Source organism: Metopolophium dirhodum, chromosome 8 (assembly GCF_019925205.1).
Source record: "Metopolophium dirhodum isolate CAU chromosome 8, ASM1992520v1, whole genome shotgun sequence".
NCBI lineage: Eukaryota > Metazoa > Arthropoda > Insecta > Hemiptera > Aphididae > Metopolophium > Metopolophium dirhodum.
The window spans coordinates 4518433-4534736 of NC_083567.1; the positions used below are offsets into that span (position 1 = coordinate 4518433).

Sequence of the window (16304 nt, forward strand, 5' to 3'; positions counted from 1 at the left end):
CTGTCTCTGTCTCTGTCTCTGTTTCTTTAACCCACCGGTAAGAAAAACAAAACGAAAGTTTGTGAACTTTTCCCCCACAGTGGCAGACAAAAAAATTATCGCCAACTCGGAAAAGGTTTACCCTTACGCAAATGTCTGAAATTTCAAACTTTATATAGCCCCAATAGTGCGCGAAACATGTTCACTTCCGCCTCAAAGACGGAAGTTTGAAATTTCGATTAAATTCTTTAAAATTAATTATAATACGCATTGAATGTTTTGGACGGCAGTCAATCGTTTTTTCCTCTTCGTTTAATCGCCTCCCTCCGGCGGATTAAATTATAAAAAGTTTAATGAGCAATCTCGCGTTTGCTCGCAGTACATGTATCTATATGTAGTAGACCAACAATTTTTTTCTCGGTAAACTTTTTACTTTGTTTTCCCGCGTAACGAAGCGCGCAATGGGAGTACCTAACAACCTACGATCCAGCAATAAATAAAAGCAGTAAATATTAAAATCGTTTTTTAAATATATTTATACACATACACGTGCGCATAAAAATAGCCATTTTTACTTTAAATAACAATTTATTGAAAGAAATAATATATTACCTTTTGTCTATTGTACTTTTTCCGTTTGTCATAGCTTTGAAAAAATAACGAACATAAAACATTACGTCATAATGTATATTATCAGTATTGAGTAGGTACCTATATACTGTATATAGGTTTTTCTAAAATAAAAAAGAATTTTAATATTGGCAGCAGTGAAGCTACTCCAGGGCAAATTCGAAGTAGAATACGTCATAATATATTGAACCATTTTCTCTGTCTTTTATAACTTTAATCTTAAACAAGATTTTTGGAATACAACTTACGAGAGCATTGATTGAATGTCCAAAATTTTTAATGTTCTAGCATACACATTACACATACGGCCTTATTCGTCTACTAAAATAATATAGAAGATTGTTTATATTAATTTTTATTTCGGACAAATTCGTTTTTGTATTACGTCAATCATTAATACTTTATTGGAGTCATTTTAAATAGAAAACAACACATACTTGGATGTATTTTGTCAGCACTGATAACCTCTGTTTACGGACACCGCCCCCCCCCCCCCCGATAGCGTATATTTCTGAATTTCCTGGCTTGATTAATAATCGTTGGAAAATAACTCTCCTAATAGCGGACTCATTTTTACTTCCCCATATCGTGGGTGTCCGTCACAAAGATGTAACACTGCAGTATTGATCGGTACAAATCGTTGTTGTATAAATTAGTTGTTCATAGTACTTACCTACTTATTCAAATGGACACGATTAAAATATTAAAATATTAAAATATTTTGATTTATGCGTTTTGATTATTGTAGTAAAAACGAGTGCACTGTACTTTACAATCGTCAACACCATAATATTATACAAGGAGATTCAATAAATACGTCGAGCATAAATAATAATAATATCAAGTTGAAAATATACAATGTACCTATATGTTATATTTTTTAGATTCTGTGCATCGTATGTATATAGGTCTCCAATTATTATTTTAATAGTCACTCGAGTACTATTATATATAGGACACCGTATGAATACCATCGTCTGTACTGAACACTATTCCGTTAATGTATGAGTAATAGTAATATTATTATTCCTCTGACTTGTAATAGAACAAGTTCAGCGCAGTAATGATATTATAATATTTATTATTTCGACTCATTGATGATGCAATATTCCTATAGAACTCGTTTTGCCGAAGAGTTTTGTAAAATGCATTAGCCGCTAATTGAATAAAAACTTGGTTTCGACTGTCGGGCGTATCCGAGATAAATGGAGTTGTTGTTACATGGGCCCCGGGCAGGGGAAATTAGGCGCGCATAAATTTAAACTTTTCTCCCCGTTCGGCAAAATAATAATAAATTCGATGACAATTTGACAATCGATTTAACTCGGCTAAAACGTATCCGCTGTATACACGAGCGTCGCCGCGATGCAAATCCGCCCTCGAGCTGGTTTATAAGAGTCTTATAGGGAAGAAATAAGTACGGAAAGACTATAATGTTTGGCTTCTGATGCATGGTCGAGTGGTATGAGTTCAAAAACCGTCGGTTTGTCTCGCATTTGCATATTTCCATTCAGAATTCACTTTATCGGAAGATGAAAAAGATTTACGCGTTCGCCGGCTAACTGCAAACACTGCACGACGTTGATATACATCGCATACGCTACACGCGCTATAAGCTCTATTTACATTTTTGTTCTTCTAATTTGAATAACTATAACCAGGCTACTATATCTGTAGCACACATCGATAGCTTACACGTTGATTTATAGGTTTTCAAATTTTTATTTACTTCATCAAAAGTGGTTTTTTTGCAGTCGATTTCAAACCACGCACAGTGTCTTCTTCTTCGCTGCAGTGTTAGTCAAACTTTTTATACAACGTATTATTTTCTGCGTAGAGAATCGAGTCTCTATAAATAATGTGTCATTTCAATAAATTATTCGCATTTCAGTTTAACTGTTTTAATGGTATCCAGTTGAAGTATCCAATGTTGTAAATACTCTGAAATCATTGAATACTTTGATCGGTTTACCAATTAAACCGAATAAATTTTATTGCATTTTTTTGATGTGACTACAGCTGGTAGTTGAAAGTTGAATGTTTTGAAATCAACGATGGTAAGTCACGGCACCAAATTGCGTTTTATTCGTTTTAGATAGACAACACTCACATGGGGTGGTGGCAATATACTTTTTTACTATTTTCTTTTGATTTAATTATTACGACTTTTTCAAATTATTATATAATTATTTTTAATTTAATATTCTTAATAAGGACATTTTAATGATATACTTTCTATACATAAATAAAAATCGAATTTGGAACAAGTATAGTTAGTTAATTAGTTAAAATATTTAAAGTGTAGATGGAAGGAGTGGAGTGGCACAGGGATACCCCCGTCGGTTAACTATTGTGCTAACATTTAAACTTACTTGTTCGAAATTTCAAAACGTTAATATTTTTTAAAATGCTGACAGTTTATTATTGAAATAGTCACCCTGTATAGTACTGTATACACCCTGTCCCTGTATCACCCTGTATACACGATATATTAAATTAATTATCTGATGACGAATATGTTTTTAAATATTTTTTGCATCGATGTTGTATAATAATACTGCAGTGTTCTATATTAAACACGTTGTAATTTGTGAGTGCAATTTGATTGGTTATCGTCTTCGTTAGAAATTGCCACCGTGGCTGGGCTTTATGGTTGTTATTAGTCGATTCGATAATTTATTTTTCAATAGCTGGCAATATATAATATACGCAAGACAATGGGAAATAAATGTACAATTGTTTAAACTGAAAATTAGGAATATGTTTAATGAAGCTCAAGACGTTTAATCTAGATAATGGTTTTTGGGCTGAGAGCTTTTCTTCTTCGGGAATTCTGAAACATAAAATCCATTACCCTCGCGGCGATGGAGATCTGTATTGTTCGATGTTCATATATTATTTTATTATTATTTGATGAATACGTATTTAATCGTATGACTTGTATGGTTGCGTATTATAGTATAACATAATTATACCATTCATCCTTTCACCTTTGACACTAGATAGATACAACTACAAGGTAGGTGGTGCAATGGCGTAGTTACGTGGCTGCAGTATAGTGTTTTGTATTGTTACTATTATTTCAATGGTTTTTGAATTCGTATACAATATTTGTTTACATTTTATTTCCCGGGTATTTGGGCACAATTTAAATATATATTTTTAAAGGGTACCCAGATATTGGGCCACAGATGTATGACACAGAAATATACGAATATATAATATTTATTAATTACAGTACCTATTAGTTGTATCTATCTAGTAATTATAATATAATTATAGGTAATTATATTATAATTATAACATTTTTTTCTATTGAATAAAATATACATATAAAATATAAAAATATACATAAAATTAGTTAAAACAAAATATGATTTAGTTTTTTCAATTACTTAAAAATACAATTGTGTTTTTAAATAATGCGATACAGATTTCACCAATTTAAATCTGCTATTTTCGTTATCATATTTTTAATTTAATTAAGAATATATTTCTTTGAAATTAAAGTTCGTTTCCTGACTTTTAATATTTCTACGCTTCTCTAATCGTAACTTCTGCTTACCGGATTCAATAATAAAATAAAAATAAAATAGTGGCCTAATCACCGGGTGGCGGGTCTACCCTCTAAATGTAAGATTTTAGTGGCCCATATACCTAACCTATTTGAAAAAAGTTCATTGCCGCCCAATTCCCAGGCACCCTTATAATAAATATATTTTGGAGTTTTAGTGATATTGTGTATTTATTAAACAAGTTACATAATGGAAATCAGTATGTAGCAATGGTTATCGGGCAGAGTAACAAAAATGTTACTGATAGAAATTATATACCTATCTATGTATATGATTAGACGTGTCCCTGACTGGCCTATCAACGTAGTAGAACTTATGGTAGCTAGAGACTTGAAGTTTTCATAGTATCTTCGTATACCACCAAGTGGGGATTCACTAAGAAAGGATTTTCCAAGATTCACATTTTAAAGAGGGGCTCACATAAGGATTTTGAGATTCACGATGGACATCGAAAATGTTTACTTATTAATGGTTGCCATTGGTTACACATTATAATGGAAATAGTAGAATTTTATAGTATTTTGGTTTTTTGTATATAAATGGTTGCCATTGGTTACTCGGGCAGATCATCTAAAATCATTAATTAAATCATCGCGTTTATGGCATCGAATACAGAAATTATATCTTAAAACAAATATGAGAATTTATTTATAAAATGATTATTCTATATGTTTGTTGCCTATAGACTCAAATAATACTCGACCGATTTTCACGAAAATTTCAGAGATTATTTTTTGAGATATCAGAAAAATTTAGAGAGTGGTTTAAACCAAATTCGGAAATATACCAAGTACTATATATCCAATCCACCATGTCACAACTCAGAGCTGGTGGAATGCCCATCTCGGTCGAATTAGATGACAAAGCTATAGGTACACTGACTCCGATTTACCCGTGAATTGAGGTACCTACAAGAGCTAAAACCAAGATATACCTATACAATATTTTTTTTTTTTTATATTTTGGTAATTTTTTGAAGGGCGAAGTCAGGTTATACAGCTACTATTATATACATAATATTCTATATTCTATATTTTTTTGAAACAATCAAATGATTCGATTGCGGTTTTCAGAGAAATACATATTTTACCTCCTCTGGTATAATTCCATTCAATGAACACAATTTTGAAAGTTCATCATACAGTCCAAATTGTGGGGAAATAACTCTAACAATATTAAAAGTCGATGACTTATATCTGTGCTTTAATCTGCAATGCGATTGAAAAATACGCACAACTCGTCATTATATAGTTTGCAAATGTTTGCAATGTTTTACGAATGGCACTATCTACATTCTGCAGTTTCAGCTATATGACGTGTCACTGAGCCTCTTAAAAGTGATTTTTTTCCTAAATTCGCTCGAAATTTTGTTTTTATTTTTTGATTTAGCCATTTATATTGCACATTTTTAAACGAATTCGCCATAACTCAATGATTTCTTAGATTTTGCTATTTCGTGAGAAATAGTATATGAAGCCAATCGACTTGATCGTTATGAAATTGTTGCTTTTATCATCACATTTTGTAGGGATTGCAATTTTCTTCACACTATCTCTCTGTCTTGCCATTTATGTTTCGTATTTGGAGGTTGATTTGCCATGTAATATCTTTTTTAATTATATTATTTAAGTACCGCAGTTTGCAATGACATTTAAACGAACAACTAAACATTGAGGTTTCTTTTGTTTGCTTACGATAAATAAATATTCATTTTCACATCAGCTGTTATAAAAGTTCTATTTTCATCGCCAATTTTGCGCTTTTCGTTGGACATTTATGAAGCACTACGAAACACGAAAATAATAAAACCATCGACGGACACGATAAAAGCGATATAATAAAATAAGTACCTTTTAGCTGCAGTTCAATAGGTATACTAGATGATAAGAATTAATATCTACATTTCTACGAACAACGTAATTTATAAATATAGATAAACGATAAAATTTTATGGAGTAATTTTAAAATGTCGAACTAGCCAGATAAAAAAGGTATGCAAGCCGGATTCGGCCCGAAGGCTGTTGCCTGTCACCTACATAATATTTTATTATCGAATGATGCTGATCGAACAGAATTTATATCATTACATATTAATTTAGGTATATTTTGTTCATTTCAACAATGATAAAAATGAAACGTGGCATTAAAATCGAATTCATTTTATGTTAATAATATTATTATTAATACTTAAAAAATAAAGTTGTGCCTAAAGTCAACACGCAAAATATAAACTATTAATGAAGAAAACTGCTGTTGAAAATCTATACAATAATATATTCAGTGGTGTGTCCTAACTTCTACTCATGATAGAATTACGTTTTATTTTTACATTCCCAATTACACGGATTATTTTTCCCAAAAAATAACAAACTACAGTGTTCTCTGTTTCACATGGTTTTATGTTCTAAGCCATGCATGTCATAACACGCCGACCTCTGATCAACATTTTTATGGCCCGCGAATAACAATATTAATGAATAATTAATTGAAAAAAAATTATACAATTTTCCTTTCGTTTCACAACTTTGCAAGTGAGAGCTATAATACATCAGTATTGTAAGTAATGAATAAAATTAAAAATTTGTATGAAATGTTTTTTTTTTCGATACATTTGTTTAATTATATGTGTGGCCCGCATAGTAAACCAATCAATATATTTGGCCCAGTTATTATAGATTGAGTTTGACATGCCTGTTCTAGGCGTGTAATAATACATTTCGTCCACGTTTTGAATTAATTTTAATACTTCGATAATTTTTTTTTCTCATTGCTCCTGTCAAGTGCATTACATCAAAGCAATGTATTAAACATAATACAGAGAATTAATATATATAAACGAACTATTACTAATAAGAAATGTTAATAAAATTGATAAAACAGGAGAACGAGGGTTAAGAAGGACTTTGAATTGGGGGATTGGTAACCTACTGAGAATGAAAGTTTAAAAAGGTGCCATCGTCCTTTTGGGGATTAGTATTTCAATCAGTTTTAGATTTATCTCTTATGAAATAAAAATTCTAATTACCTTGAAAGTCGCGAAATTTACCAGCTTACTTGTTAACGCATCAGACTCGTATGTTTGTATTTTGTATGATTTACGTGTTTGTATGTTCCGGATTTTCCATCACTTAAGTTGGGATTTTGATATGCTTTGCATTGTTTGCCGATTCTAGCTACGCGATGCTATAACATACACGTTGCATGTTTTTTTGAGCCAGAACAAAACATTTTTATCATGCATTTTTTGTTAATTTTAGGGTTTTTAGGCCAATTTTAAAGTTTTTGAATCCAAAATTTTAATTTAAAAAATGTTATTTATCTATTATACATGATTCTTACATACATTTAACAAACTATAACTTTGTAGGTATAGGAACATTTTTGATCTAAACCAATAAAAAAACAGAATAATGTATGGAAATAATTGTTTTTCCGGATTAAAGAACTCCAAAACGATCAGTTCTGTCTGTAAAACTTTTTTACAATCCTTTAAAATGTATATTATCATTTACATCGAAATTATCATTTAACTTAAAAAAAATGTAATACATATTTTTATAGTGCATTATTCAGGATTTTTGGGACATAAAAGCATATTTTTTAGGGCATTTAATTCCCAGCATTACGCATCACATATTTATACCTACGTACCTTTTTGCCTTTATTAATATTATCTCTTTGCTATTATAATTTAGTGTTATTTTCTATATACAAATTCTAATAATTTGTTTTTTATAATGTTTGTATAACTACCAAAATCTATAAAAATAAATTGTAAAATTGAACTATTTCAACTTCTGTTACAATATTCATATACCTAATTAATAAAATTAAAATGTGTCCAAAACCAAACGATTTTTGTTTAAAAACTAATTTATGATAATTACTTATGCAGTTTTTGTATTTATTTTGAATAGTTGATTACAGGTCAGTCGATACATCAATAAATTTGACAAAAATCCAAAATTGTAATCTTCAATTAAAAACCAGTTGGTTTCGAGTTACCTTGTCATTAATTAGATATATGCAACGTTTATGTTAAATTTGAATTCGATGAAAAATCATTGCATACGAAAAACTATTCTGAGCAAAGAAGACCGATGCAAGATGGTTCAGTCTAGGATAGATTATACATAATACATTAATACTATGTTATTATAAATAATTTCTCAATTCGGTAAAATGTGATCAAATGATTTTCCCAAAATATTTTCATTAGACATTACATTTAATATAATTTTTTAGAATGGCGATCATAAAAATTAAAACCTACGTATATTTTTAAATTATAATACAATTATATATAATTTGTGTATTTTTATTATAATAACTTAAGATGTGCCATACCCACATGACACGTGCGTTTTCTCTGCCATACAAACACATAACATAGCAAATTGTACGTTTTAAATAATTAATTTAACTCTGTTATGTTTAATTTTAAAGTGAATGTTTATACATTATGTTCACAATTCACTTTAAAATTAAAATTAAAACCTGTGTATTTACTAGATAATATTCTTACTTCTAAATTATGTAATAGGTCAATTCACTCTAAAATTAAACATAACAGAGTTAAATGAATTATATCGTCCACTTAAGGCGATTGCAGCGAAAGGACACTTTTCAAAATAGAAAATTTTCAAATTGTATCCACAGTGAGTCTTGTAAATGTGTGCGTAGTAAGTGGTCATTAGTGTGTGTGACAGTAGTGTAAAAAAAATAACGGAGGGCCCCCCACGCGTACGTACAAGTCACCGTCTAGGAGTTACTCGCATAAACGGTAAACAATATTATAATATTATCCTCATTTGTATGTACCTACTTTTTGTCAATCCTACCGATGGACCTGATAACGCGATAAGACTTCTGAAAACTCATTTTTATATTTTAATGTACAAAATGTCTACTTGAGATCGATCATGGCACATTGTAATATATTTAATTTAATTTAAACGTTTAAATTTTCGTAAATTTTAAATATTCAAACAAAATGTATTGGACTCGAGGACAATATGTTAAGAAAAGTGGCCTGATCGATCTCAAGTAGACATATCGACGAATTTAAATCAGTTTTCAGAAGTCACATATTATCGTCATCGGTATATGATTGCAAATAAAAATGGTACATATCGGTTGAAATAATTGATGGTTTGCAATCCCCTTAAAAAATAATAATATTATTACGTTTACAATATTATGTTTCATTATAATATTAATTCAGCACCGAATTCAAGATCCGCCCACCGACGACCGATCCTCAAATTTCAAACGTTTCGCATGTATATCTCATATACCTACATTTTTTAGACCTATATTCGGCACGCCACTGATTATGACCGTCGAGGGACCGTGACGTGAAAATAATTTCTCTCGGCTTACGCTTTCCGAGCATTACCCATCTAAAGTGACAGCTGAATTAAGTTTTTAAAGACGAACGCAATTATTTAATCATTTAAAAGATTCTAGACCCAATGAGAACTTATAATCTCTCTGACCACTGTCATTCAAGTTTTAATTCGTAATACTCAGTGACAAATATTGCAAGGTTTTGATATAATTATTTTGTGCAAAATGTCTTATAGATTTGTATATACCTACAGTATTTAATTTATATAATATCGTTACATTTAAAACAAATAATAAGTGATTATATTATTTTTGAATATATAGGTGACGTGATTTTTAAACAAATAATTTGTTTTTTATTTTGTAAGTCTACTATTTATTTCTAATTTTTTGTTTTAAACATACAAATGATTTACACCGATAGACATATTAAACTGTCTATTATTATTTATTTTAGAAACTTAAATAAACTCATATATTTTTATCCAACTATAGTCACATAGGTAATTGAAATGTTTTTTTTTTTTTTTCATAAAAGTGTAGAATAATTTTCAATTTTGGGTAAAACGTGTTTTATTTTTACAACACCGATGTTCATAATATATAATATATTTCACTTTTTACTTATAGGAAAAAAACAGTTGAGCACTGTGATCTCTACATACATAATAGTATACATTTTCTGCTTCTTGAGTTCTGAGTATGTTTATCGATTGTAAAATTGAATTTAGTCGGTGCCCACTTTGAAAAGTCGTTTTTCAATTTCTCAGTGGGTGGGTAGTTGTCGAGCGCATGGGAAAACTATCTACAACATTTGAAAAAGCTGTTTAAATTGAGATGCACTGAGAAATCTGATGATTTATCATCGTCTGTCTAGGATGTACATTTATAAATAATAAATTATATTTTTAATAATTTATACTACGCTAACCCGAATAGAGCGAAGCGAAACGAGTGCACATTGGACGGTCTTCATATAATATTTTTATGATAATAAGTGTTGTATTATAAATGATTATTGATTTGTTGTTACCGTTTGGTTAATTTTTATTTTTATTTATAGGCACATATTATTTAGATACCTAACAGATTATTAATCAAAACCCCGATAATAATTCATAATCACATTATTAATAACTACCAACCAACAAGTGCATGAAGTAATCGCATTCATAATTAAAATCAACTTTATTTTATTTAAAAAATAATTTTTAAAAAACATTCATCAGGACGAAGCGTTTATAAATACCCAAAGTGTGTTATAACACAATTATAGTGTAATCATACATTTGAATTAAGCTTTATGCCTGTATACAGAAAACAATTTGAAGTATAATAATTGTACCTACGTGTAAATATATAATATAATACGATTCTTACCAATCTCGCTTCGAAAAATAACTTTTAAATATAATTAAATGTGTATTAGATTTATGACGAAAACGTCGTTTTAAATAATACCTTCGGCGAGTTTAATGTAGCTTGAAATAATTATAATCGTTTTATAATCAAATTTATTTACAATGCGCGTACTTACTCAGTTTTATAAATTGATTTCCTTGGAGGGGATGGGGGTTGCTATCTATGGTATTCTTTGGAGGGAAAAAATGCCATTCATACTTCAATTGCAGCACAATAATTATTTGAAGTTGTGTCTTAAGTATTTCAAAACATTACTCGAATGTGTATTAAACATGCGTGCGTGATTTTAATTACCCTGAAATAGGTGAAATAGGTATAGCTTACTAAATTCCATCGTTTGAAATTAGGGTGAAATTAATATTTCATTTTAAGACAATTATTAATATAACACGGACGAATAAGCATCATACGATAATACGAGTAAGGCGTAATAGTCAAATGGTTCCCAAACAAATATAATTATTGTCAGCGTATAATCAATAACTAATGAGAAGGCGCCATAACACGACGAGCAAGCAACCAACAATGCAATAACGTTTCAGAGATAATGAAGTTCAATATTATATTTTTAAACATTATAGTTCGAATGGACATTACCATCACACCTCCAAACTACACGACGTACTTGTATACTTCGTATGTGTTTATCAAATGGTCAGATGGTCTGTGAAGAATATAATATGCAATTAATATTTAATAACGACTAAAGCAAGTGCGTCATTTAATTTCAGTTTTTTTTTATATATTGTTAGCCGTAGGCGCAAAAATGGCAAGATGTCTGCAAGTGATTTCAAAATAATTATCTAATATACAATATAATCGATACATAGGTATAGTACAATACAGCTGGTACCTACCTGTTTTAACATAGGCAGGCGATGATATATATAAAACATAAACCACTATAGAAACGATATTTTTATTATTACTAGCTTTTTTTAGTTTAATGTATAATAATTTATTTTCGTTACCAATTTTATCTCGGCTTGGTTAATCTCAACTGTCGGACCAAAGCGATAATATAATTGAAAAGTAAAAAATGAAAATACATATGCAATACTGATTTAAAACACGTAATATTATATCGGTACTTTAATTGTATTGTCACCCGAATAGGTGTATTTTTCAAAAAAAAATATTTGCAAATGTTCAAGCCATAAAAAAACCACACGATCTATATGATTAGATAAATTAATTAATTGATTATGAATTTATTTAGATCGATATGATCAACTGTGATGTTGAAAACTATCAAAACTAATATATGAAAATCGTATATACGACTGACAGATGGACTCAGACTGATTTATGTTCAACATAACTTAGTAAATTTATACCCCATATTTTATTTTCTTACACATTACTAGTTACTACATATTTTGAATCGTTCGCCTACCTGATTTTAACGTCAATTTGTATTCTATATTATCGGAATGAACTATAATACCGCTTAACAAGAAGTAGTTCAACCAAAAGGTAAGCCATTAACGATGCATTGTAATGGTTATTTTTTAATTTTCCATTCTCATAATTTACAGAATTTGTTATGTTATGTAAATCATAATTTATTATTATTTAATCGCTCCTATATAATACATTTGCCAGGGACAATTTCATTTCATTTTGTTCATCAAACATATATTATATCATTTCGAGTGATATAATAACACAGTTCAACATAAAATTATGTAAAATAATATATTTTTTTTTTAAAAATGTGCTGCCATGTTCAACGGATTTCTAAATACATATTGTATAATGTTAGTTTATAAAACTAGTGTTTTTATAAACATAGTTCATAACAATAATAATATAATTTTGAGTTGTTTCCATGTTAATAACGAATTTGTCATATTTTATAATCATTGCTGTTCATTCGAAATGTAAATTAGCTCATACATGTTTTATGCATAAACATAAATTATTTCCGAAAAAAGAAACTAAATATGTTTTTGTAACGAGTTTTGTTTCGTAAAGTGCATCCAACATATAAATTATAAAAACTATTTATCTTTTTCACTAGACAATATGGTGAAGTCGACATGTAAAATATAATATTAAAATAAAATAAAATCTATGTAAAATGAATAGATTTTTAAAACAAATTCAATATAATATAATATTATCTACGTATACTAAAATTCAACTGTCAGTATTTTTTATATTAAAGAATGAAAAAAAAAATGTTATATTTTTAGGTTTTGCAGCAAATTGATTGAAACCAAAAATAATACTTTTATAAAGTTATTATTTTTTTTTCTTCTACATTTTGCTGCTGCAAATGACATTTGGTTTTCGTAAAATACTATCAATCACAAAATCGTCGTACCGACTGCTGTTAGGTAAAAAGAATTCTGAAAATGTATACTTCATTACTATATAATATATATTATATATGTATTTATTTATAGTGGATGTATATAGTTGCATAAATACATGTATCATATTATATATTTATATACAGAATTACAGAAATATAAATAATTTTAATAACATATTTTATTTCCACCACGGTCTGAAAGTCCCGTAATAATTGTATTGTATGTAAACACATTAGTATAATGCAAACCGAAAGGAATTTTCCAAAAAATTAAGTCTTTCGCGAATGAAATATTAATTTTCCGACGTGCGTAGACCTGTTGTGTATGGCACCGCTGGTCGTTTTGTCTATTAGATTATACAAAACATTCACAATAATTGTATACTATCACGACGGTATGACCATAGAGGGCAAAAACTATGCATGCACACTAAAATAATGCATTTATTCAATTTATGATCTTTTAAACTTTTTATGGCTATATACTCCTCATAAAAACTTTATGTTTTGAAAAGAGAAACACACTTTTCTATTATAAATAGTTGATATCGTGATTTTTTATAAAAATATATTGATAAACCTAAATCAAAACTCGTATGAGTAGCTTCTGAGTTATTGAAATGTATATCAAAACGATATTATTAGTCGTTAAAAATAGTTTCACAAATATATTAAATATATGTAATATCGGATCTCTTATTTGTTATACTCGGACAAAAACTATAACATGTTGATGGAATCGGTTACATCAATTACTATTTACTATAATTTTCATATCGCCATAGTTCTCAATCGTCCATATTGTCGTGGATCAATAGTTTTATTTTATCGTGCAAAAAGCTTTCTCAAAAAGTAGGTAGGTAGGTAGGTACTAGATCTAATTTCATTCTAGACGAATATAAATGTTTAAAAAAAAAAACCATATCTTCTCAACAATTTTTAATAAAAAATGGTGGTTTTCATTAGTAATTCATAGATGTGTCTATCACCACGAGACACTCTTTGAATGACAAAAAATATAAGTAATTGAAAATATTTTCTACTCAAATATTCAAAAAGTCAGAACAAGAATAAATGCATAATTTAATGAAAGAAAACAATTGGGGCGAGTATGAATTACATGAAATATATTATCGGCCGTGCTGCATAATATAACATAAACATACATAATATAATATAATATATTATATATTATAGGTTAAAACGCGAGAACTAATAAAATCAACCCAACATTGGTCACAGGTGTACAATTGGCACAACAGGATATTATTGGGTATATTATTCGAATCGATACGTCTATTGTAGACTGTATGCACGTGCTATACGTATGGTATGTACCATTACTGGTATACTTAATATATGGGCGGTGTATAGACGTATATCCACATTCGACGCATACAAAGCACCCGGGTGGATAATGGATATATCGGGTATATGTTATGGTTGTATAATACTAATATACACGTATATTGTGTAGGGGGTGATTAAACGAGCAGTCTCGCCCCCAATTTACCATTAAGGTATGAGTTTATTCTAGTTCTAAATTTTGAAATTTTTAAGCATGGGTATCCTCTTAAAGAACACAATATTTACATATTTTTCGGTTTTTTATGAAATCTATGGAGTGTCCTAGCTGTATCGCCATACATTCGCATTCGAGTGTTCGACTCCTACAAAGCACGTGGGTGGATATATCACGCAGGTAGATGTTATTGTATATTACTTACTTTAGCTAGTTGTATTGATTTAGGGGCATCAATATTTTCAAAAATATCACGGTCTTATAACTAATTACAATACAAAAGGGTGATGTTTCTCTTACGAAAACATCAAGCTTATAATATAAGGAGTATGACCATATTATGCGAATATTCGAGGAGTGCTTGTAGGGGCCCAGCCTCCCAAAATTAAAACTATTGGGCGTATATATTATATTTTTTAATGTTATTAATTGGCTTATTTTATGTAATAAAGGTTCATCCCCACGAGAATTCAATCAAATCTCTGCTTACACCCCGAATAGTATAAAACTATCTATTGAAAATATGGTCATCAAGCATACACACACAAATTCCAAAAATCGTAGAACAAGAACGATTAAACGTTCAAAAGGTAATTGGGACGGAGGGTGTGATTCGCACGATTGGTGAATCCTGTTCATAACACAACGGCTACAACATATATTATAGAGAGGCGTATGTAACAATATTGTATCGACGAGTCTTCCGGTCTATATCATCATTCATCAGTGCACGATATTGCAGTCGTAGTGTACAAACCCTGCACACGCCACACACACACACACACACACACAAAGTAGTCATTATCGATAACTGAAAATAGCTGCGAAAAGCATTCGGTTTGTTGCAGTGTGATTGTTTCGCCGGAACAATAATATTTATGCACAAATACGTAATAACAGTATAACAATTATGATTTATAATACATTCGGTCTACACACCAGAAATAATACCGCGGGTTATATTTTATGCCGATACGTAGAAGAGATATCCCGAAATCCCGGGTTTGTGCCGATTCCGCCGGGTCAGTGATTAAGTTCCAGCAATTTGGATGGACAATTTGTTGTGCGTTCAAATTCGACTACCTATACCCATTACAATATTATATCCCCGTGTGCGCTGCGTCGGCGGTTATACCGCGACCAAATCGACCACCCACCCCCCTTCAACAATACTCCTAATCCGTCTCCCCTCTCCCCCCCCCCAGCCCACCCGATGTAGAGTATAATAATTATTATTGCATATTCGTGCGCGTCGTACATATTATATTATTTTCGCGTAAACATAATATAAGATAACCGCGCGTATTATATAGGTATATTATTATACTCACGAAATAAATTCCTATCAACAACACGGCGCTGGTCAGGATACCGAATCCCACGCACACCAACACCATCATTTGGAAAACCACTGTAGCTGAAACACACGTAATAATGAAAACAATTTATATATTTTGCGTTTACACAGCGGTCATTAGCAATAAGTAGCAACGCAGCACACGTTATA

At 30.0% G+C, this 16304-nt stretch overlaps 1 protein-coding gene across 2 annotated transcripts in view; it reads right to left on the reverse strand.

The window, feature by feature from the left end:
- LOC132950908 (uncharacterized) overlaps positions 1-16304 on the reverse strand; it is a 164916-nt gene that overhangs the window by 45452 nt on the left and 103160 nt on the right. For both annotated transcript variants that reach the window (XM_061022524.1, XM_061022525.1), the window contains exon 4: positions 16129-16214. In XM_061022524.1, coding sequence (XP_060878507.1) covers positions 16129-16214 — 86 coding nt within the window. The remainder of the gene's footprint in view (positions 1-16128; positions 16215-16304) is intronic.